This window comes from Zeugodacus cucurbitae, chromosome 5 (assembly GCF_028554725.1).
Source record: "Zeugodacus cucurbitae isolate PBARC_wt_2022May chromosome 5, idZeuCucr1.2, whole genome shotgun sequence".
Classification (NCBI taxonomy): domain Eukaryota; kingdom Metazoa; phylum Arthropoda; class Insecta; order Diptera; family Tephritidae; genus Zeugodacus; species Zeugodacus cucurbitae.
This window is the reverse complement of record NC_071670.1, coordinates 15,844,315-15,869,353: the sequence shown is the minus strand read 5'-3', so window position 1 is coordinate 15,869,353 and position 25,039 is coordinate 15,844,315. Positions and strand designations below refer to the sequence as shown.

Here is a 25,039-nt window from a genome sequence, read left to right as displayed (position 1 = left end):
AAATGAGTTACCGAATTTGGCGTCCAAAAAAAGTTGTAATTTCTGAAGACTATTATGTGAATAAACACTAAATAAGCAAGAAAGAAGCAGAAAATACATTTTTATGTCATCAGATTAATCAGTTGTCCAAATTGGAATTTAAATTGAGTCAAATCATTGAAGGAATTAAGTTTAAAATTTAACTATTTAGGTGACAATTGAGCTACCAATTTTGACATTCACATCCATAGTATACTCAATTATGCTTTTATTACAAATATATTTAATTTTACATCTGCAGACTACTGCATGAAGAAAAGAGAAAAATATATTTTTTTGTTTTTCGAAAAATTAATAAAACCAATCAATTATCATAAAATTAAGTCAATTAGTTGAAGCAATTTTGCACAGAATTTGAGTCAACTAAACTAAACTGTAAATTACATTATCGAAGTTGACATTTAAATGTACTCAATTAAATTTACACAATTATTCTACTAGTGAAGTTTTTATTTTGCTAGTGAACAAAACATGAAATATTTTGATTTTGATGAACTTATAACAACTCTTTTAGTTGAAGCAATAAATTGAATCAATTATTTGAGACGAATAAGGTAATTGGTAAACTATTTGAGACAATTGAGCCTTAAATTTAATCAATTAATTGAGACAATTAAGTTTTAAATTTAGGCAATTGGTTGAAGCGTTCACACATACTCAATTTAGCTTTAACAATTCGTATTCACAAGCTATATTTAAATTTTTTTAAATTGGTTTTTAGATATAAAAAAATAGAAATTGTTGATCACTATGATTTCAGTTAAGTACAAATTTAGAACTAATTGTCAATTAAGTAATTAATTGGGTTAAAATTTATTATTGGATTCCAAACATGTTTAAGGAATATTGGAAATCTCAGGAAGGAGTCGGAGAGTTCCCTAGATCAAAACCGCTTATATTGTAGTCACTAATATATTGAGAAATACCACTGCGTCACATGAAGAATTCTCATTAAGGTAGTTATGTACCTTAAGAACATTTTGGCTATATAGACAATGCTAGTACTATGTGAGTACCAACATAACTGGGCCCTTGAAGTAGTTTTATATAAATAGAATTCAAACCTATTTGAGGAGGTTACGGTCAACCAACGTTTTCACAAAATTCATACATTTTTTCCTACCATGGAATTTATATTCTTTTATTATTTTATCGTTTTTTATAAAAAGTCGTCAAACTTGGCTTCAGTGAAAAATATTTAAATTTTTTTCCCAAGAAAACTCTCCGATAGCGGGCCATAAGAGCTTTATGTGAACTGTTTTCAAGATTAGCTCAGGTTTTGAATTTGAAAAATTCCGGAAAGCTTTATTTTTTCAAAAACTCTGCGAAACTTAGCTCAACTAAGCTTCCATACAAGTTTCAACAGCTGCTCCAAATAATCTGACAAAAATCTCTGACAGCAACAACTTTTCATTAGAAAAAAGGTGCGCCATTGTCTAAACGAGCAGCTAATTTCATCAGCGAAATTTTATGTTGGAAAAAGTTTGCATTTTTTGAATTCCCAAAACTTGAACACAATTACAAAAAACCACCAAATTCACCGAAGACTTAATCAAACATTTAATCTGATTAACGGCTATTACTTATTTGCCTCTTTGTTTCAATCTCTTGTTATGAATCAAAATCACAAAAAGCTGTGAAATTACCAAATCCTGAGCGCGAATAGGCGTGGCAACGCCGGCGCAATGCTCCAACAATTTTCCACAAATTTTACACAACAACAATAATAAAATGCCGACGATAATCAAAATCAACGCGCGTTTAATGCGTCTGACGCCACCAACTAATTGTGCACAACAAAATAACAACAAAGCAATATGCATAATGAAACAATAACAACAACAGCAACGTAATAAGCGCTTTAGTAGCATTTTATTGTTGCACTGATCTATATCGGTAGCTTGTTACAATTACATATAATTTTTTTCTTCACCAATGTTGTTATTGTTGTTTGTGGTTGGCAACACTTTCATTCGGTCTGCTGCGCCCAACACTTTTTACACGATTCTCTTTGCTATTTTATTAAGTGTTTTTTTATTTTTCTATTTTTTACTTTTTTGTTGGCCAAATTGAAATGTGTGGAAGCATTGGAATGCTTCTGCTGCTGCTGGAGCGGCAAAATCGATTTTCGTGCGACCTAAAAAGACAAGCGGCGATGTTGTGGCAGCAACCAAAAATGTTACATTCGTACTTTGTGTGTATGGATATATTCAAATTCTGTTAGACAAGTGCTGAAATTGTAGGATGATAAAAAAACACAAGTGTTGACAACACAACAACAAAATATATAATGTTTGAGTATTTGTAGATGTATGAAGCAAACAATGGCAATAGTAGCAAGTGCAATCACCGGCATTATTAAAAAAATTGCTTCAAAATTTCGGGATTGGGGAATGACACAGCGAAACCAAACCACATTTATAAAATATATAATAAAAATAAATTATTTATTTTTCGGGATCCCGTTTTCAAAAATCTTCGGGATTTCAGAATTTCTCAAATATTTAAATACTAAATATTATTAAAACTAAACTTTAAAACAGTCACAAGAAATCGGTATATACAAACATATATATATATATATTTATTATAATTTAAAGCTCAATTGACTCAATTAAGTATTTTAATTTAAAGCTAAATTATCTCAACTTATTTACATAGTGTCGTTAACGCAAATTTAACTGTTTTGATTTAACTAATATATATACGTATAAATATATAAAAATTATATAATAAAATGTATAACAACTCTTTTAATTGAAGCAATTATGTATTGAAGGTAGTCAATTAGTTAAATCAAAACAGGTAAATTTGCGTTAACGACACTATGTAAATAAGTTGAGATAATTTAGCTTTAAATTAAGATACTTAATTGAGTCAATTGAGCTTTAAATTTAAGTGTCTTAATTTAAAGCTTTAAAAGCTCAATTAAATTAATTAGGCTTTAATTGAGGCAATTAGTTGCAGCGTTCACACATACTCAATTAAGCTTAAACAATTAGACTTCACAAGCTAAGTTTATATTATTTTCAATTACATTTTAGAAAAACAAGTAATTTGTGAACCCATGCAATATGATTTAAATTAAGTACTAATTATCGATTAATTATCAATTAATTAATTAAATTAGTTAAAATTTATGGTTTTATTTCAACTAAATTTTTAATTGTAAATTGCGATAAGCTTTATAGCGAACAACGAAAGTTTCAATAAGCTCTCTAAAACTTAGCTCAACTAAACTTTCGACCAATTTTAACAGCTGCTACAAATGATCTAAAAAAAATATCTGAGAACAACAACTTTTCATTAGAAAAAGAGGTATATCTATTAAAACCTGTCACAATGCAATTTCGGGTTTCAGAAATAATAGATTTTTTTTACAAAAAGCCGGTTATAAACAAGTAAGGAAGGGCTAAGTTCAGGTGTAACCGAACATTTTATACTCTCGCAATTTATTTATTTAACTTTATTTATATTATATAATACACAAATTGACCCACATATTCGTCATATATATTGTATAAAGTCCATTGAAAGTTGCAAACCATAAAATTAGGTTAGAAGCACCGAGGTCCTCGTGTTCCATATATGGGCCTTGAAAACCTATGGTCCGATTTTGGCGATTTTTAGAATGGGGCTGCCACACTATAAACATAGTATTTGTGCAAAGCTCTGCACTGATATCTTCACTAGTGCTTACTTTATATATTGTAAAGTAAACGATCCAGATCGTCTTCAAAGTTCTGGTATATAAGAAGTAGGCGTGGTTGTGAAGCGATTTGGCCAATTTTCACAACATATTATTGGGAGGTAAGGAAACTATTACAAACCAAGTTTCATTGAAATCAGTCGAGTAGTTCTTGAGATATGGTTTTTGACCCATAAGTGGGCGACGCCCCGCCTATTTTCCATTTTGTAAAAAAATCTGAGTGCAGCTTCCATCTGCCATTTCTTATGTGAAATTTAGTGTTTCTGACGTTTTTCGTTAGAGAGTTAACCCACTTTTAGTAAATTTCAACCTAACCTTTGTATGGAAGGTGGGCGTGGTTATTACCCGATTTCTTTCATTTTTGGACAGCATTAAGAAGTGGTTAAAAAAACGGCTGCAGAAAGTTTGGTTTATACAGCTCTATTGGTTTGCGAGATATTTACAAAAAACCTATTTGTGGCCCCCTATGCCCCTTCATAGTGCGATCCTTTATACCAAATTTTATTTCCATAGCTTTATTTATGGCTTAGTTATGGCACTTTATGTGTTTTCAGTTTTCGCCATTTTGTGGGTGTGGCAATGGTCCGATTTTGCTCATTTTCGAAAGCAACCTTCCTATGGTGCCAAGAAATAAGTGTGCCAAGTTTCATCAAGATATCTTAATTTTTACTCAAGTTAGACATTCGGATTTGAACTCCACTCTTCATCCTGATCACTTTGGTATACATAACCCTATATCTAACTCGTTTAGTTTTGGGTGTTACAAACAACCGTTATGTGAACAAAACTATAATACTCTCTTTAGCAACATTTGTTGCGAGAGTATAAAAATAATATTAAAACCTTTTTCAATAAAGCTTAATGGAAGCGTTATTATTTAAAAAAAACCAGGATTCACAAAAAGTTCGAGTAATAGCAAACAGCTCTAAACATTCGGTATTCCAAGAGGAGAATTCAATATTCAAGTGGTCACATTTGGTCAAAAAGATCCAATAACTTGAGCAACAACTTTTTCAATACTCCCGAAAAGAAAAAAGGGATCCCGAAATTCTTAGTTCAAAATTGTAAAATTGTTGAAATTTCGTCGAAGAAAAAATTTCATTTCGTCTGTTCGGTAGTTGTTGTTCTATTATTATGCGCTGAATTTCAATACATTTTATTAGACCACGACAAGTAGTTAAAAAAATGTATTCTTCACTGCAACAGCATTTATATTTGTTTTTGTTTTTTGGTACTCTCTTTGTATTCCTACAGGCATTAGGAACGCCAAGGTAACCAACATGCCCATACTCACTTAGCAAGAATCACGTTTTATAATGCAACGAATAATAAAACAACAACAACCATTACTGCAATAAATAATTGCAACAGCAAAAATAGCATCCAGAGCAATAGTTGAAGTTAACTAATTGGAAATAAGAGTAGTAGAATTATGGCAGAAATCTTTGTAGGTTTTTATTACAAGAGTAATAGCGAAAATTAGGCAAGGTGGAAAGCTAGGGATTTCTTGTTCCCTGTGAGTAGTACGCTTGTGGAAAATAGAGGAAATTTAAAAGACCGCTACAATAAAAAAATAGTGAAGACAGGAAAAGAATACAGGAAAGAAAAATAATTAAAATTAAGTACATATAGTGATTATATTTAATAGTTATGTCAATAATAGTGAAGAGATGAGAATAGGTAGGATAGTATGTGATGAAGGCAAGTCTCAGTTTGGACCACATTTTTTACAGTAAATCTCTAAGATATTCTAAATAAATTCAGATGAGAGGTTTTCCTTAAAAAATTGGTTCAAGAATTATCTCAGCTTTCATATATATACTGTTTATAATGATTTTATAACAAAATGCTATAAATTGAAACACCCTCTGACGTTTTCGGGCATCTTCTTCCGATCAGGACTACTGCTGATCGACTGCAGATATGAGCAAACCGCATCCTGGCTGTCGGAGACTGCTCCGCACCTGCAAGGATGGACTGGGCCCTCACTCTGTACCAGGCGAGGAGATAACTTACCGAGCACTTACAACATGACGGTATTTCTCCCAAGATGCGCCTGCAAGACTTCGGAATATGTGTTCGGTCTGCTGAAAGCACAAAATGAGGGCCTAAGCACCTCGGCCTGGAGGGTCATCAGCGATAATGATGAGGAAGCGGGGCTCCGACTGAACATCGACATCGACGATCAGTCCTATGCCTTAATCCGTAAAAAAGGATACCGAAATCCGTCAAAGGATGACAAAACCGAGGTCAGTGCTCTGCCCGTTGCGTCATCTAGTCTTCGGTGCGCTGCACCAGGCAATTCGGAGGAGCAGTCCGATGGGAGTGATCAGAACGCACTGCCAACCACCCAAGAGCTCTTGGACGGACTTGCTCCGGAGGCAATGCAGGTTGACAAGAACTGCGAGGAGAAAGAGGGTATGTAGGTTAACGAGACCATTCCTAAAGGAGCCGGTTCTATGATCCCAACCCTCATGTCGATAGTCCAAGTGAACCTGCATAGAGCTAAGGCAGCCTCGGCTGTCATCTCGGATAACTTGGTTGCCCTCCTAATACAGGAACCATGGGTTTTTATAGGAGAGGTTAAAGGCCTCACAGATAACAACAGGAAGGTAATTTGGGATCTCTCAAGTGAAAGACCCAGGATCTGTGTGGTCATAAGAAAAGATATTGACTTCTTTTGTCTTTCAGAGTTCCCAACAAGAGACCTCGTAGCAGTGCAGGCTAGCTGCGCAGCGAGTGAGGTGGTCTTTGCTTCAGCCTACTTTCCGGCAGACTCGTCCGTGGCGCCGCCGGCTGAAGTACAGAGGCTGGTCGAATACTGCAGCTCGGCAAATCTTGCCTTGGTACTAGGCTGTGATGTGAACGCGCATCATTGGGAGTGGGGGAGCAGCGATTGCAATACGAGAGGTGAGTCCTTATTAGAGTTTATAGTTGAGTGCAACCTAGAAATAAGAAATGTGGGATGTCAGCCAACATTCGTCACTAGGGTTAGGGAAGAGGTTCTTGATGTTACCCTCTATGTGAATAATATTCTACCACAAGTGCGTCATGTCTAGAGAGCTCTTCTATATAAGCCATTAGTAAGAGAGAAAAAGTGAGATGTGCTCAGTGTTGGAAAGATCTAATAAAAAAGACACAGTTTTTCGAATTGGAACACATTTTTTTGGCACAGAAATGCCAAACAGAGAAAATAAAATCAAGTTACTTAAGAATTAAAAAAACATTTATTTAGAAAAGAAGATCACATTTATAAGCTTCATTGAATTATTTGGTTTTATTGTTGAAACATTTTTTTAATTAATAAGCTAAGAGTATACACTTTGCGAAGAAAACCAACACTTTAACTACTATTTATTTGCTCGCCAGTGTAGTTATTATAATATCTGTTTCTTCTGACTCTTACACTTGCAGTTCTGCTATTAGTTTTCTAGATGCATTGCAGCGTCTTCAACTTACTTCAGCCAGTTTTTATTACGCAACAACTCCTTGGGGTAATCAATTGCCGCTCAAAGCGCTTAGTAATTTCATGAGTCTCACCAAAGAGCCGCTTCCGTGATGCATATGTGCGAAAGTAAAACACTGGGAGGATTTATAAATTTAAGCTGCCGGGTATTTGAGCTTATAAAATATTAATGTATTTGTTACAGCAATACAGATGAATCGTTAGGGACTTCAAAACAATAAATGGTGCAATTATTTAGAAGGCATTACTAAGCGTAAGTAAAGTGTAGAAGGCATTAAAACGTAATAAAATATTATGTAAAACAAACAAGAGCAATGACCTTGAAGAATATTATTGACACTACTGCTAGTTGTTTTTCTTCTCATACTTGCTCTTAGCACCTTGAGTTTTACAAGGCAAATAGACGATTCTATAAGTTGTAGGTCATCTCCGGTATTTGAATGGCCCACATTATATTCCTATATTCGATGGTTTGTTCGAGAAGTGGCAGCAGCTCTCCTTGTACTATGAGGGCAAATGTGAGCTCCTTACTCTATTTACATACATATATCTGTCTAATACCCCCAATTTCGGTCAAAAATACTTAACATTCGCTCCATATAACTCAGTTAAAGTTAATCTTTTCGAAGTATGTCTCAATTACATATGTAATGTGTGTAGAGTTTGCATTTTGCTAGATCAGAAAAGAAATGAGAGAAGCCTAGTTCTATAGCTCTCTAGTTTGCATTCAAATTTCTATGGTTCAGAAACCAGCAGATAAATGACATTTTACGTCACCACCACTCTTAGTAATTTTGCGCATTTAAGGAGTTCGAACTGCTATCGAAAATAGCTCTGTTTGTCTCTCTCCAGAGGTATTACATATCTCTATACAGGCTCTCCTCGACTATAATAAATATCGAACTTAATATTCGTTTGCGTTGAAGTATTCAAGAATGGAGATTAAGATCCTTATAAAATATACGTTAATACTCGAGTATTTTTAAAGATATTCTCAGATACACATAGTTTGTATAGAGTTAACCTCATGATTCGTGAAGGGATATACGAACTTGAGGCTAGTATGATTTCTGTGTTTTTTCAAGTTTTTACAAGTATAACGAATAAATATATATATAACGGCTTAAGGCTTTTTTCATAAACAAATATGTATTCAGTAAAAAAATATTAATAACCTTGCAATAAATCGCTTGATTCTTCATATACCTTCCTTTAGACTGAGTCTTTCTTAAATAAAATTGAAGAATATGCAGAAAAACGAGCCACAATTTTTATGTACTGACCTTTCTTAAGGTTTCTCAAGTGATTTCAAAGTCAAAAATGTTATTTATAAAACAGAATAAAAGATGAAATATTTCTTTTACTAATGCTTTACAGTTAGCTTATTGCGGATTATTCAATTTTGTTCTTTAATGGTTCGACTTTGCATACAAAATTCAACACACACGCGTCACTTTGCATAGCGCTAAGCTAGCGAGCGTTCTTTCACATTTAAACACCATTCAAAAAACAAATATGAAAATAATAATAAAATATCTTTAATCGGCTATTAATGTCTCAAATACAAATCACAAAAGTAATCAAATTGCCCGCCATTAATCATTCAACTCATTAACGAACAAAAAAATCGGTTTCTTCTCTACAAAATTAATAGCGGTCAATGAAAGATATTAGCACCCACCTGTTTGCTGTAGCGCAGCTGATTTCTGCTTTACTTCGTTAGTATTGTTGTTGTTACGCCCACTGGTGAAGCGTGTCGTTTAGCTGGTTGAAGCGTTGTTGTTTTTTTTTTTGGAAAGAAATTATGTAAATAGACGCCTACTTGTACGCTCGTGTTGTTTGGTGTTTAAACAATTGTTTGTAGCAATTAAAATATTAAAATTCGTTTATCTGCTGCTTCTGCTTCTTCTTGAAGCTTTATATGATTAAAGTATTTTTTGTTTTAATTCATAAATTCCATATCTGATATTTCCTTTGCGTTGGTGGCACGAAAATGCTGTAATGGGAAGCAAAAACGAATTTTCGTTTAATTTACGTTTAAAAAATACAAAAAAATTACGAAAATAACATAAATATAATAAACAGGCAATATGAGTCAGATAAATTAACTACTATTTGACATTTTAAACAATTAAATATGTAAATAATTTTAGGGATTTGCTTGCGTTGGTCGAAAATCTTGTGAATAAACTAATTTTGAAGATTTTTTAAAGAATTGCTGCAGAATTTGTTTGCAACCCATCTAAAGGTAAGCTAAGATAATAAGAGATAAATATAATAATAAAATAGATAAAATGAGATATGTATTAGATAAGTTAAAAAACCGATAAAAATTATATCTACGACAACAGTAGATAAATTGATAAAAGATAAAGAGATAATATAATTTTAGATAATACAATAAAGATAAGATAAAAACTATTTTTTATAAAATACAAATTTATCTTATTTCTAAGATAAACAAGAAAAAACGTTAACTTCGGCTGTACCGAAACTAATATACCCTTCACAGGTGCATTTCTTTTAGTAACTATGTGTTTAATAAATCTAAAAACGTAAGAAAAAGTAAGTAAAAAAAGAAAACATTTTACTAATTCTTTTTAGCCGGGTTGTTTGCTAGAAACATTAAGGTTATATATTTAACCGATCTGAACAATTTCTTCAGTGATTATATTATTACCTTAAGCAGTAATCCATGTCAAATTTCGTGAAGTTACAACGTCAAATGCGAAAATTTTCCATACAAGCCATTGATTCTGATCGTTCGGTTTATATGACAGCTATATGCTATAGTGAACCGATCTGAACAATTTTTTCGGAGATTAAATTATTTCTGTGAACCAAATTTCGTGAAGATATGTAGTGAAATGTGGAAGTTTTCCATACAAGCCCTTGATTCCGATCGTTCAGTTTGTATGGCAGCTATATGATATAGTGGTCCGATATCGGCAGTTCCGACAAATGAGCAGCTTCTTGAAGAGAAAATAACATCTGTAAAACGATGTCTTAAAAACTGAAGGACTAGTTCGTATATATACAGACAGACGGACAGACAGGCGGACATGGCTAAATCGACTCAATTCAATATACTGATTATTTATATATATACTTTATAGGGCCTCCGACGCTTCCTTCAGAGTGTTACAAACTTCGTGACAAACTTAATATACCCTGTTCAGGGTATAAAAACTATCTTATATAAGTTAAATCTTTTATTATTATCTAATCTTATCATATCTTATAGATAGTACAAGGTAAATTAAAAAGATAAGATAAAATCACAAGAGAAGATAAAAGTTTATAGTACTTAGGATTAGATATAAATCAGATTAAGTTAGATTAAGGAACAGTAACTTTATCTCAGCTATAATAGAAGATAATACGATAAAGTAAGAATGAATAGATGAACACTAGGATAAGATAAGATAAGTTTAAAAACAAATTAACTTGCCAACTAAGATAAACCAATTTAGAAAGCACTGTAATGTTTAAAATTAATTTAATTTATATATAATACTAACTTTGATCAGATAGAACAAATTAATAATGATATTTTAAGCTATATAAAATGAGTTAAGAAAGCAGTAGATAATTTAAGTGAGGAAAATGTTAAGCAAAACTAATTTAATTTAAAATAACATGGAGATAATAGATTAAACTCGATGTAAAATATTTCGTGTGATCTTAGATAAAATGAATTATGAAAACTGCAGAATTGAGAACACAAAACATTGATATGATAAGATAAGACAAAAGGTTATTAGATAAGACTAAAGATAAAGCTTTAAAATATGTTTCAAGGCACATTGTCTTTTTACGCGAAGTCTCAAATAACATTGTTTACAACAAGAATATATGAAAAAATCAAAATAAACATTTACATATGCAAGGAACAGCTGATAGACTTAGATTATTTGGCCTTCGTAATCTCATACACAGAATGTAAAAAGAGATTGTTATTTTTAGAACTCATCATAAGGTTCTAGAGATAATATTCCAGGATCAGAAGGTTTGAAATAGGTTCAGTAATAAACGAGGCATATAGTAGCATAGTAACTATAGAGAAAGACTTTACAAACTGTTCAACTTTATTATGGAAATTCACGTTCTGTAAAGAATGTGTTTCGCGCGCTTCGCTTAACTTATGGTCAACCTAATCGGTCTACTGAGTGAACTATTCGCAACACCATACCCCATCTTGAGACCCAGCAGTCAGTATTAGATAATATTCGACCAAATGGACCACGTCAAGCACGCAGTACATAGCAGCTGTAGCTGAGAGTGTACACGAAGACCGTGGAGAGTCGATTCGGCGCCGCTCGCAGCAACTCGGACTGACGTATGGTACAACTTGACCATTTTACGTCGAGATCTTAAGCGTATAAAATACAGGTTGTGCAAGAATTGAAGCCGCTTGGCCTTCCCAAGGGGCATTGCTTCGCTCTATGTTCAGCGATGAGGCCCATAGCTCTGGCTCAATGGGTATTTAAACAACCGCATTAAACTGCCGCATTTCAGACCGAATAATTGATGACTGAAATTGAAGCTCGAGTTCTCGGCGACATTTGGTTTCCACAAGACATCGCTAAAGAGACGGTATCTGTAAGTGAAAATTGACCATATGTTATGGTAAACATGAAACAAGATCCGTCGTTGCCTTATCCTTAGTAAATTCATGGTTATATTAAGCAATAGTTTCTCCACATGCCTTGAATAACATATCGGCTTTATAAAAGTCGTTTTTTGATATCGGACCTACCACTTTCAAAGAATATATAGATATTATTTTAGAACTGGGTTCTACTGAGACCCCATTTTCTAACCAGAAGGCAAGCTTTAAATTTCACTCGGTAATCTAGAGAAGAGAGAGAAGAATCGATACTCACCATCTTTTTATCGATTTTAAAGCTGCTTTCGATAGCACGAAAAGGAGCTGCCTTTATGCCGCGATGTCTGAATTTGGTATCCCTGCAAAACTAATACGGCTATGTAAGCTGACGTTGAGCAACACCAAAAGCTCCGTCAGGATCGGGAAGGACCTCTCCGAGCCGTTCGATACCAAACGAGGCTTCAGGCAGGGTGACTCACTATCGTGCGACTTCTTCAATCTATTGCTGGAAAAAATAATACGAGCTGCAGAACTAAATAGAGAGGGTACAATCTTCTACAAGAGTGTACAGCTCCTGGCGTATGCCGATGATATTGATATCATCGGAAGCAACAACCGCGCCGTTTGTTCTGCGTTTTCCAGACTAGATAAAGAAGCGAAGCGTATGGGTCTGGTGGTGAATGAGAACAAGACGAAATATCTCCTGTCATCAAACAAACAGTCAGCGCACTCGCGTCTTGGCTCCCACGTCACTGTTGACAGTCATAACTTTGAAGTTGTAGATAATTTCGTTTATCTGGGAACCAGCATTAACAACACCAACAATGTCAGCCTTGCAATCCAACGCAGAATCACTCTTGCCAACAGGTGCTACTTTGGACTGAGTAGGCAATTGACAAGTAAAGTCCTCTCTCGACGAACCAAAATCAAACTCTATAAGTCGCATTCATTTCATTATTCCCGTCCTGATGTATGGCGCTGAAGCGTGGACGATGACAACATCCGATGAGACGACTCTTGGGGTTTTCGAGAGAAAGGTTTTGCGCAAGATTTATGATCCTCTAAACATTGGCAACGGCGAATACCGTAGTCGATGGAACGATGAGCTGTACGATTTATACGACGACATTGACAAAGTTCAGCGAATAAAAAGACAGCGGCTACGCTGGCTAGGTCATGTTGTACGGATGGAAGAAAACACTCCAGCTCTGAAAGTGTTCGATGCAGTACCCGCTGGAGGAAGCCGCGGAAGAGGACGACCTCCACTCCGGTGGAAAGACCAAGTGCAAAGTGACCTGGCTTCACTTGGTGTTTCCAGTTGGCGCCAAAAAGCAAAAAGGAGGAATGAGTGGCGCGCTCTGGTGGATTCGGCTATAATCGCTTAAAGCGGTTCCTACGCCAAATATATATATATATATATATAATCTAGATATGAATTTCCTGATTGCACGGTTGTTTTTTGGAATATATGTAGGAGAACAACGGAAACTGAGGTGTTGACCTCAGGTACAAGAGTGTGAAAGGAAAGAATTGTTGACAGCTTTATTTGAGGTTATCTCAAAAAAAATTATAAGTACTATATTAATCAGTCAATCAATGAAATATTAAAAAAGCGAAACTAACATTTTTGAGGAAGCAACAACAATAAAACAAAACAGCGCTCATTTACAGTTATCAATCACTGTCAAGTGTGCGTTGAAAAGAGTTATTCACATATCACAGGCATATGAAAGTGCAATTTGCAGTATAGCCGCCGACAACACGCCCATGTCAGCAATGGACAAGGCATATCAATGTCAACAACAAAAACAACAACAACTACAACAGCAACAACAAAACTACTTAAAATGCATACAAAGTCATCATTAAGTAGCGGCGGTCGAGGTCAACTGTGTTATGTTGCTGCTGTTGTTGTTAATGTTTCACGTGCTTTTGTTGTTGCCACACAACTTCGCACTAAAAGAAAGCGCTTCAGTGGTGAATACGGTAGTGAAATCATCAACACTCACAGATGTTTAAGGAGACGTTGCGAACAGAATGGTGTGGCGTGGGGTGCACATATCGCGGTTGTTGTTGTTGGCTGTCAGAAAGAAAGTGCGCATAGAGCCGAAAAGACCAAAGCCAAGCGGTGTCTTATTTGCAATTCTTCTACGTCGCTACATATAGTATATATGTATGCCTCTATGCGGCACAATTGACGCATTAGTTTGCTGTTTATATGGTGTTGTTGCATTTGCATTTTTCTAAACAACCGACACGCAATGCATTTTAAACATTTTAGCACTGACACCTACTTTTCAGGAAATCTGTGTTTTTGCGTACAGTGAAACCACACGGAGTGTATCTACTCAATGGCGCATAACGGTAAAAAAATAACAGTATTTGAGCGAAAAGCGTGTACTTAGAGTGTCGAGTTAAGTAATCTTCTTCGGGGTCTACAAATTGGCGAATGTGGCGTAGTTCCACTCCACTCGGAGAGCCAGAGAGTGAAAAAGTTGTCCAAAATCGATATAAATATATGGAAATGAAGTTCGAAAAATGGAAATGAAGTTCGAAAATCGAAGTTCGAAAATTGAAAAACCATTTTTATTATTTTTTTCGAAGACCTAAAGATTCTAAAAGTTCATTTTTCGAACTTCGATTCCGCATATTTCGATTTTGGAAAATCGGATAATACACTTTTTTTACTTTTGACACAATCTCTCGGAAAAATAGTTGGTTCCAATACCCAGAAAAAATCGATTTTGCCCATAAAGAATCGCAAGGTACCGTAAACTCTATATTGAACTCTCTCGCTATCTTTCTGCCTCTCTCTTTTGAAGAGCAGACTTCAGCTAATTAATTCTCCTTCACTCTCACATGTGACATGGGCATCAAACTGAAGTGGAGCGAGAAGGCTTGCCTCCGAAAATATTTTTGAGAAGGTATGCCATATTTTTTGTTAATTTAAAGTTAAAAAATTATTTAATTATTATAATATAAACTTCAAACATTTTTCAAAACGGAATTACCGAAATTAATATTTTTTGCAGATAGTTGCCACCTATTTAGAAATATTAATTCAATAATACTTGTAATACAATTTATTTTGGAAATAATAATTAAATATTACAATATGGTTATCAAACCAAAAAGGTTTAAGAAAACTTACAGATAAAAAATGTTAATCTTAAAATATTTTTAAGATAGTTGCAACCTAATTCTTTAGATGCCTTTAATTTGATAACATTTTTAAAGTAAGTTTAATCAATATATCAGAACAACACTGAAGAGGAGAGCGAAGTTTTAAAGTTGCAAATAGTATGTTTTGTACAAGGTTGCCACCTTTTTATACATTTAAATTCCATGAAAATAATATACAGTGGTACTTCTCTAACCCGAATCACCATAATCCACAAAAAACTTCGAGTTAGAGAGAATTTTAGAATTTTCATTAACACATTCAATTTTTGAAAAAGCTGTAAAATGTGCAAAAATTATTTGGCATAAAGTTTTATGTACATACGTTAAAACATGTATTACATGTGTAATTGTTCGGCTCTTGACGTCTGAATATATATTATCAAAAGTTATAAGTTTGAATAAATTTTAAAATATTTTTTGCACAGAGTTGCCACTTTTTTATATTTTTGATTCGAAAGAAACCAAAGAGATATTAAAATATAGCTACTAAAATAAAATGGTTTAGGTATGAAACAAGTTGAAAATATTTTTTTGTACAGGGTTGCCGTCTTTTTATATTTTCAAATTCGATCAAAATAAAAGATTATAATAATGTGACTACCACAATAAAGTGGTTTAGTATAAATAAAGTTGAGAATTTTTTTTTTTGAAATGTTGCCACCTGTTTATTTTTATTCAATTCAATTAATGTGAAAAAGTAAAAGAAATTTTAAAATAGGGGCATCAAATATAAAGAGTTTTAGGGAAATTTTCTGCCTCAGTTAGTTTTGAGGGAGGTTGGCAACTGTTTAAAATTTTTAAACTAACATCACCTTTTCGTTTTTTTGTCAAATTTAAGCAGGATTTACTGTATGTCCATAAGTGAGTTAGCGGTTGTGCGCCGAAATGCGCTTTAAGTCATTCAACTTTGAAGCTGATGGCCAAACAAACCATACTATTTAATATTGTTTGCGAAGTTGTTGCTTTTGTATAACTTTTTTTGTTGTTGCCGCTGCAAACTTTCTTCCACATTTCCGAACGCAACGCACACACTACAAATGACATTTTAATGCGAAATTAGTGAGAATACATGCTGAAGGCGGAAGATGAGCGCAGCGGAGGCGCGCACGCCTCGTACTACAACAATAAATAAATACAACAACAGTTAGTAACCAGCCTGCATTGAGCTGTAAATAAATAAATGTAAAAGAATTAGCAGTTAGCTGGTGAAATTGGACACAGCGCCCAACAAAAGCGTTTAAACGCTAAGACAACGCCTAAGCAGCGGCGATGGCGAGTGTGCAGCACAACACAGCAACGCTTGTGCTAAGCAAAATACAGACAGACAGCGTAGCAGCCAACATTTGCTGAGCGGAATTGTTAATTAAGGGATTTGCCGGATGGATGCGCGTTTTCGATTAATTTATTTGTTTTGATTTGATTGCTTGCTTGTTGTTGCTGTAGTTGTTGTTTTGGGTGCTTATTTGTTTTATTGGTTTTTTATTGTTGTTGTTGTCTGTTGCACTCACTTTCCCACTCGTATGTTTTTGTAATGCCTCCTCTCCTTAACACTTTGCCGGCCTCGCGCTCATTTTGAGTTTATTATGCTGATTTCATTGCTAGTGTTGTTGTTGTTTTTTTTTCACTACAATGCGCTTTTAATTTATTTACTTAAGCGCTTATAGGTGATTTTCACTTTTGAATCATAAGTGAAGCTCCGCTTGCCCGCTTCCATCCAGTATTTTGAAGTACCGTGGCAATTTGTCATTGTCGTTGCGAGTGGCCATTGTTGTTGTTGTATTACAATACATTCAATCGTTCGCTGAGTTACGAGCGTAGTCACACATATTGCAGGTATGTATATGTATGTAGATCAGGTGAATGCACCGACTAAGCGAACATTTTTGTGCTTGTTTGTGTAATTTTACTTTGAACACCCTTCACCCACATTTCCTGATTCTCCATTGTACCCTTGCACGTAACTAGAATAATAGTTAGTTTCGCTTCATATAATTTTTGTGTATATTTTAAGTGCATTAGCTCATTTGCTTGCTATTTATTAGAGTTTCACTTTCGGTGCTATGAAATTTGATTGTCATTCGCTGCACATTTTGTCGCGGAGAAAATGAAAGTGTAGGTGATTAACAAAAACATAGAAAAACAAGCGGAAGAACTATCGTTTTGGAATTCTGAAAGTTTGTTGATTTTTTTCATTGCAATAGCAAATGTGTTTATTTTATATATTCGATAACTTAAAAGTTATTTGAATTATTTATAGAAAACGTGAAAAATATTTTTAATATTTTAAGACAATAAATACTTATTTTTTGTTTATGATTTATCAATTCATGTATATTATATTATTTATTGATATTGTTTTAATAGTTTAATTTTATTAACAAATTCGATAATTTCAATTTTAATAATAATTTTGTCAAGACCCTAAATATTATATCATATATTATTAATGAAACCCCGGGTTTAAAGTCTTTGTTTTAAAAAAAATTATGATTTATCGAGTCACTTATTATAGAATTTTATCGATATCTTTAAAACTTTTTAATCTGTTAGGGATTTATACCATCTTTTTATTTATATAACTTCATTTAAGGAAGGTTTCAGGAAGGTTCGACATCGAGAAGTTGCAATCACCACCAACAGCCGAACGATTTTCTACTCGACTTGCACTCCTGCTCTCTGAGAGCATTCATCAGCATCTCGGTATAAGGGAGCTGTGGGACGGCATATCAAACTCCTTACGTACAGCTGCAACCAAAACCATTGGTTTTCGGAAAAGTCAAAAAAAAACAGCAAGTATGATGAGGATTGTCGTCTCGCAGTGGAGAGAAAACAGACTGCCTACCTCGCAATGTTGCGATCGACCGCAACACGAGCGGGATGGGAAAGATACCGAGAGCTGAAGAGGGAAGCGAGACGCATTTGCAGACAGAAAAAGAAAGAGGCCGAAATGCGTAAGTATGAAGAGCTTGACAAGCTGGCCGACAGTGGTAATGCTCGAAAATTTTACGAAAAGATCTGGCGACTAACTGAAGGTTTCAAGACCGGAGCACACTCCTGTAGGACTCCCAGAGGTGATCTAGTTATTGATGACCAGAGTATACTGAGTTTGTGGAGGGAACACTTCTCCAGCCTGTTGAATGGCAGTGAAAGTACAACACCAGAAGATGGCGAAACCGATTCCCCAATCGACGACGATGGAGCAGATGTTCCATTGCCCGACCGTGAAGAAATTCGAATAGCAATTACCCGCTTGAAAAACAATAAGGCGGCGCGGGCCGAATTTTGGAGAAGACCCATGAAAATAGGTCGACACACACCATCTCTTTGTCGACTTTAAAGCTGATTTCGATAGCACGAAAAGGAGCGACGATGACGCGATGTCTGAATTTGGTATCCCCGCAAGCTGACGTTGAGTAACACCAAAAGCTCCGTCAGGATCGGGAAGGACCTCTCCGAGCCGTTCGATACCAGACGAGGTTTCAGACAAGGTGACTCACTCTCGCGTGATTTCTTTAACCTGATGCTGGAGAAAATAATACGAACTACAGAGCTAAATAGAGAAGGTACAATCTTCTATAAGCGTGGACAGCTACTGGCGTACGCCGATGATATCGATATCATTGGAAACAACACCCGCGCCGTTAGTTCTGCTTTTTCCAGACTGGATAAGAAAGCGAAGCGTATGGGTCTGGTGGTGAACGAGGACAAGACGAAATATCTCCTGTCGTCAAACAAACAGTCCGCGCATTCGCGTCTTGGTTCCCACGACACTGGTGACAGTCATAACTTTGAAGTTGTAGATAATTTCATCTACCTGGGAACCAGCATTAACAGCAATAACAATGTCAGCCTGGAAATCCAACGCAGAATCACTCTTGCCAACAGGTGCTACTATGGACTAAGTAGGCAATTGAAAAGTAAAGTCCTCTCTCGACGAACAAAAACCAAACTCTACAAGTCTCTCATCATTCCCATCCTACTTTACGGTGCAGAAGCGTGGACGATGTCAACATCCGATGAGACGGCACTAGGAGTTTTCGAGAGAAAGGTTTTGCGGAAGACTATTATGGTCCCTTAAACATTGGCAACGGCGAATACCGCAGACGATGGAACGATGAGCTGTATGTGTTATTCGACGACATAGACATAGTCCAGCGAATAAAAAAACAGCGGCTACGCTAGCTAGGTCATGTTGTTCGAATGGATAAAAGTGCTCCAGCTCTGAAAGTATTCGATGCAGTACCCGCTGGTGGAAGCCGAGGAAGAGGGAGACCTCCACTCCGATGGAAGGACCAGGTGGAGAGGGACCTGGCTTCGCTTGGTATAACCAATTGGCGCCAAACTGCCAGAAGGAGGGATACGTGGCGCGCTGTTTTGGACTCGGCTATAACCGCGTAAGCGGTGTCTATGCCAGTCAAGAAGAAGAAGAACTTCATTTACAAGTTTTTTATCAATAACTTTAAAATTATTTTTGTTTTTACAACTTTGAAATGCTCGTCTTTTATTAAGTTTTGTTCTTATTGTTTCCTTATTTTTTGTCATAAGGATAAATACTAAATTAAAATTTTCCCACGAACAAAATAATTAAATAAAAAAAAATTATAAAAATAAATATATTTGAATTCAAAATATCACAATACTTTGATACCACGAACGTTGAGTGGCACGTGACTATTCGCAACCAACAGCTTTTCTACTACACCTCTTCCATTTCATTATTATTATAATTTTATTATTTCCACACAAATCCAGAAGGCTAGGTCAAGGCCGGGAGCGGTATGTGTAACTTGGAAAATATGCAACAACAACAATATATGAAACGAAGTAGGCATAAATTTGACAAACTAGTTGACATTTGCTGACATTGCATTGGCACCGGCTGGCATATGGCATTATAAAGAAATTGAGGGCTTTAGAGGTGTGCAGCAATGAGTGTAGAAAAGTTAAAAGCCAGGCAGTCGTTGTTGAGGGCAGAGGTACAGCTCTAATGTCATCGAAGAGCCAGAAAGGTAAAAATAGTTATAAAAGCTATACTTTCTCATGCTTCAACAAACGTCGAAGTCAGACAAGTAGTAGTGGTGGACGCATGCAACGAAAGTTTGTAGCATAACGAAATTTCGTCATGCAAGACATTTATATTAGAGGGTTGCCAACCTGATTGAAATAAATTATGAACCAATGGGTTAAGTTTAGAGTAAAGCCTCTCTTAATTATTTAAATTATTTTCTTAGCTCTGCGACTTAAATTAAATTAATTGAATAAAAAGTTAAAATAAATAATGAACGGTAAAACTAGCTAAGTATAGTAAAATATATGTTTAAGATATGTTTGTTAAGGGTTACCATTTAAGTTGAATTTGTATTTGGTGTTTTTAGAGGATGATAGTAGAGTTTTATGGCAAACATTTTCGTTCTGCCGTTGTTCAACCGTAATACATATTTTTTATATAAATTTTTGGAAATCTTTCTGAGTAAATACCGATACTTCTTGCAGCAAGTTGGTACAAGGATGGTCCATAAAAAATTTACGCTGTGAAATAATACTTAGAAGAAACATCTCACATGATCACAAAGCTTCTGTGACTAGGCAACATAAGTATTGATTCTAAAGATTAATACAAATATATAATACTGCAAAAAAAAGAAAACATTTGTTTCTTCAAAGCAATGCACGTCGCCCCAAAACTTCAAAAAAATTTACTTCGAATTATTTCGGTATTCACCGAACTCACCGGTTCATACCGCAGGGAAAATTTTTCTGTACTCTGACCTCTAGGGATTGCTCGTCGGAAAGGAATTTATCGTCTAACGAGGATCGCCGAAGCTGGTGAAATACTCGAACCGATTTCAGCTGAGGAAATTCAAACCACACTATTTACTTCGTATCATTTCAACGAAAAACGTTAGCAAAATTAAAAATCTGTTTCTTATGCCATTGAATTATGTGCGTATATTTTCCCAAAAGAAAATTAAGTATTTAACATACATATACATATGTATTTTAACATACAATTGAACGCAGGATATTATCCACGACGGTTTCGGTTACGGTTACGGTTTCCGTTTCGGTTTAGGCTTCTGTTTCTTGCCCTATTACGAATGCCATTTCCGCGTCCACGTTGTCGTCCCCTGCGCTGTGCCTGATTTCTAGCGCGACGTCTAGCTCGACGTTGCCTCCTCCTGCGCTCTGCCCGACGTCTTCGTTGCCTTCTTAGACGCCTTTGACGCCTTTGACGTTGTAACGCTTGCTGCCGACGTTGTGCTGCTAGATTATTGGAAGCAGTTGGGCCTGCACCGGTGTTCGCCCCTGTGTCCCCACCAGTATTTGCACCCGTATCACTCGTGTCAGTTCCATTGGATGTACTGTTGCCTGTATTAGTTGGCGGCGGTGTTGGCGGTGGCGGCGGTGGCGGTGGGGGTTGTGCACTATTGGTAGTATTATCGTCATTTTCGTTGCCATCTATGGTGGAATTTTTGCCTCCGTCGGTTGTGGTCGTATTAGCAGCAACTAATTGTTGCAAAAATAAACATGCCACCACAGCATATAATAATTTCGAAGACCAATCCATTCCTCCAACTGTGACTTTTTCAGATAATTCGCCCCCTTTTTATAGTGAATGCCGCGTGAAAAAAATTAAATATATACGACTATATAAAAAGCACAGTTTTCCTCAATATTATGTCAATATTTATTTCTTAAGTCAATTTGTTTAATTTGTTAAATTAGCAAACGCCTGTGCATATGTTTTGTTGTTCCCTTGTTCTTCGTTCAAGGTAAAGAAATAAAATAATCATAAAGCACGGTATCAACTTTCGACGGCTTATATAATGATAAAATATAGTTTTTGGATTTTATCCATGTGCACGGTATAAATTCTATCGGAACTATAAAATTCTTATTCTAAGAAGTAATGGCACTTTTTTAGCGCAGAGACACGTTTTCACCAGGAACAGATTCCCTCTGAATTTCATTAGTATATCTCACAGATTTACCGATATTTTCGGTAAAAAGGTTGCTATTCGATATAGGAGGTTTAAATAGGTAGCTATATAGATGACTGATATTGTTGATTTATACGTTTTCAACTGAAGGAAACAGTTGGATTGTAAAATTGTATTATATAGGAAACAATAATTTGAGAAAATTTATTTGAGTCGCCATTGATGGTTTATAAATTAGAAGCTTTGTTGTTTGTTGCTTGGAAGTATTTAATTCGGAAATATCGGTAAGTAAATCTCCCCATAAACAAATAATTATAGAAAATTCCTTTAATTGTTTCACATAAAATCTCTTTTGATGAACGAGTTCTTCTAAATCAAGAATCCGCAGGTTCAGGTATTTTTGAAAATCCCTTTTACATTTTTCTAGTACCAATTACCATAGCTCTACAGGGTGAAAGCTTACACTAAATAAAATATTTTACTCAATAAGGTTGTCAGCTTAAAAAATAATATATTTGATTGGAGCAAACATTTTAAAAAGTAATTCTCCCTTAACTGTTGAAAATAAATTATGTTTTTAAATTAATAAACTCAATACACAGTATTGACATCAAATAAATGGTATTCATTTTAAACACAATCAGCATATTAACTATGATATTTAAGCTATCGCGTTCAGCATTTGGATTTATATTTAAATTACTTTTGAATTTCTCAACTTATGCAATTGCGAGTTGAATAAACTCTCCAAAAGTTGTGAGCATTTTCTATGATTCATTGTAAAATCATTCAAGATTAATTATTTATGCAAAAAGGTGTGTCCGACGAATGCTATATTTTTGTCTGCGCTTTTTTTTATTATTTTAATACTTTATAGTATTCGAATAAAGATACACTAATTTAATTCACTTAAATTGGCATTATTTATGCTGTGAAATCTTTAATTTTTGCAAATGTGTTTTTAAATGATGCTCTTTTCGATGGTGAATTTAAAGGTTTTCTCTTTCGTCAATTTATTGCCACGGCCACAATGCAAATTGCTATGCTTTTGAACTTTTACAAAAGAAAGTGAAATATTTACGTTTTTCTATATATATAGTATAACTGTTATGCAAACCAAGTGCAGTTGGGAACTCTACACTTGATTCGGAACTCTACTCATTGAGTTCGATAGAAAAAAGCGAGATAGTGAGTTGAGATTCATCCGAGTTTGCTGCGTTCTCTTCAGAATTATGTGTGGGACTAAACTCTAAACTCACAATCTTCAATAATTTCCTCAAACAGTATTTCATTCAGCTAAGCCTCGAATAAAACTATTAGCTTCCTTCAGTACTATTAACTTCCTGTCTTATCAAGGAAAAGGCTTTTCGGCATTTAGAGGCTTCACATTACGGTAATCTGAAAGAGATTTCGTTAGTGGAACCACATAACCTTTTGAAATTCGCGTAGGCACCCTAATAAATGATGACTACTCCTTAAGTATCGCAAAGGACCTAAACTAGTCTGAGTGGCTTTTTGGCCTACCAGATTAACCTAACCTAATCTTCCTCCAGTAAAGCTAGGACAAAGATTGGATAGAATTTTCCGTTAGCTGAATTATTATTCTTCTGGATTGAGGATTTTCTCCGTTCTCAGTAGTTTCTTGTGGTAAGAAAGAGAGAAAGATCCGAAACCTTACAGTTTGTTCCCAAACACTGACAGAACGTTGGTCTTTAACTTAAAATTCGGAGTGAACGACATCAGTTAAACTCAATTACCTAAGTATCAAAAAGTTTCAAGATATAAGCACAGGCGTGAAGACCTTAAGTTCTTTCGGAAGATATTAACTTTATATATAGATTATTATTAAAAAAACTGTTATAGAGAGTCAAATGAACTTCAGTCTGCCATACTATGAATTGGCTCAGAATTCCACTAATTATCATACCAAGACTAATACCAGACAACTATAATTATGTTCCCCCATCATAACTTTCAGTACGACTTATCTGGTGCAGATCAGAAGTTCAAGGAAACTATGTAGTTTTTAAACAAAATCTTATCACCTTTTTTTCTAAAATAAAATTCGCGATGTGTCGAAACAGATTCGGAATTGGAGAGTCTGGTTCTCGAAAAAAAGATATTTATCGAAAAATATATATTATATATAATAGAGGTATTCAGTATGGCCCGAGCTTTGTACTAAATCACACAATACAAACTCTTTATTTCCACTAGAACAACACGTATAATATAGAGGTCAAAACAGAACGAAGGGTTCTTTACAAAATCATATAATATTAACTCTTAGGAAGATGAGACGGAAAAAAGTTCTATACATGAATGCCCACCTGTAAAATAGAGGTGTTCAGAGTTTTGAACAAAATAATACGATATTAACTGTTCGGAAGAATGATGGTCGGATCTCTTCAAAGACAAGTGATCTCACTTCCTTGTCGATATAAGATTATCAATCGACCCGTTTTCAACCCACAAATGTTAAACTCCATAGAGCCAGATTTTTACGAGCCCTATTAGTTACGCTAATCTAATGTATAATATTGATTAAGCGCACATTTAAATTTCACTGTCCATTTCCTCACTCCCTATAATTCTACTGCCCAAAACGATAAAGACTTTCTTGCTACTTTCTTACGGACTGTAAAGACTATCGTCTGATTACGGTGTCATTAGCATTTTTTATTTGGTGAAACTGAGAAATTATGGCTTACGCCACCATGGCCGCTGACAGACGCGCTTACATGCTAAGGCTACAAGAACAACAGTGAAAGCAAAAACAAAACGGGAAAACATACACACACATACGTAAGTATAAGTAACATAAACAAATTCGCAATTTCACCGCAAAATAACATAGTAAACTATGAAATCCCAAATAACAAATTTGAAAATCAGTTCAACGGCTTTGGCAGCCGCTAATGAAGTGTTCAAGATAAGCATTTGGTGAGGGTCATTAGTTGTGCTGGCGTGTAGAATTTTTAATTTGGTTGGCGAAAGAAAGCGAAACTTTCCTACCGTTGACTTTGTATGTACGTGTATGTATTGTGGTATGAACGTGTTAAGAATTCAAATGAAGGTGTCAGAAAAAAGAG

At 35.0% G+C, this 25,039-nt stretch overlaps 2 protein-coding genes across 17 annotated transcripts in view; both read right to left on the bottom strand.

Moving 5' to 3' along the window:
• The window catches only part of Guk1_2 (guanylate kinase), a 127,589-nt gene that overhangs the window by 37,751 nt on the left and 64,799 nt on the right, over positions 1–25,039 (bottom strand). For all 16 annotated transcript variants that reach the window (XM_011188176.2, XM_011188177.3, XM_011188173.3 and 13 more), the window contains one exon: positions 8,896–9,210. The gene's annotated coding sequence lies outside the window, so the exon portion shown is untranslated. The remainder of the gene's footprint in view (positions 1–8,895; positions 9,211–25,039) is intronic.
• LOC128921962 (protamine-like) lies at positions 9,157–21,574 on the bottom strand. The gene is made up of 2 exons (XM_054231043.1): positions 21,095–21,574; positions 9,157–9,210 (listed from the first exon to the last, which is right to left on the bottom strand). Exons 1-2 carry the CDS (start codon positions 21,572–21,574, stop codon positions 9,157–9,159), a joined length of 534 nt encoding a protein of 177 aa, XP_054087018.1.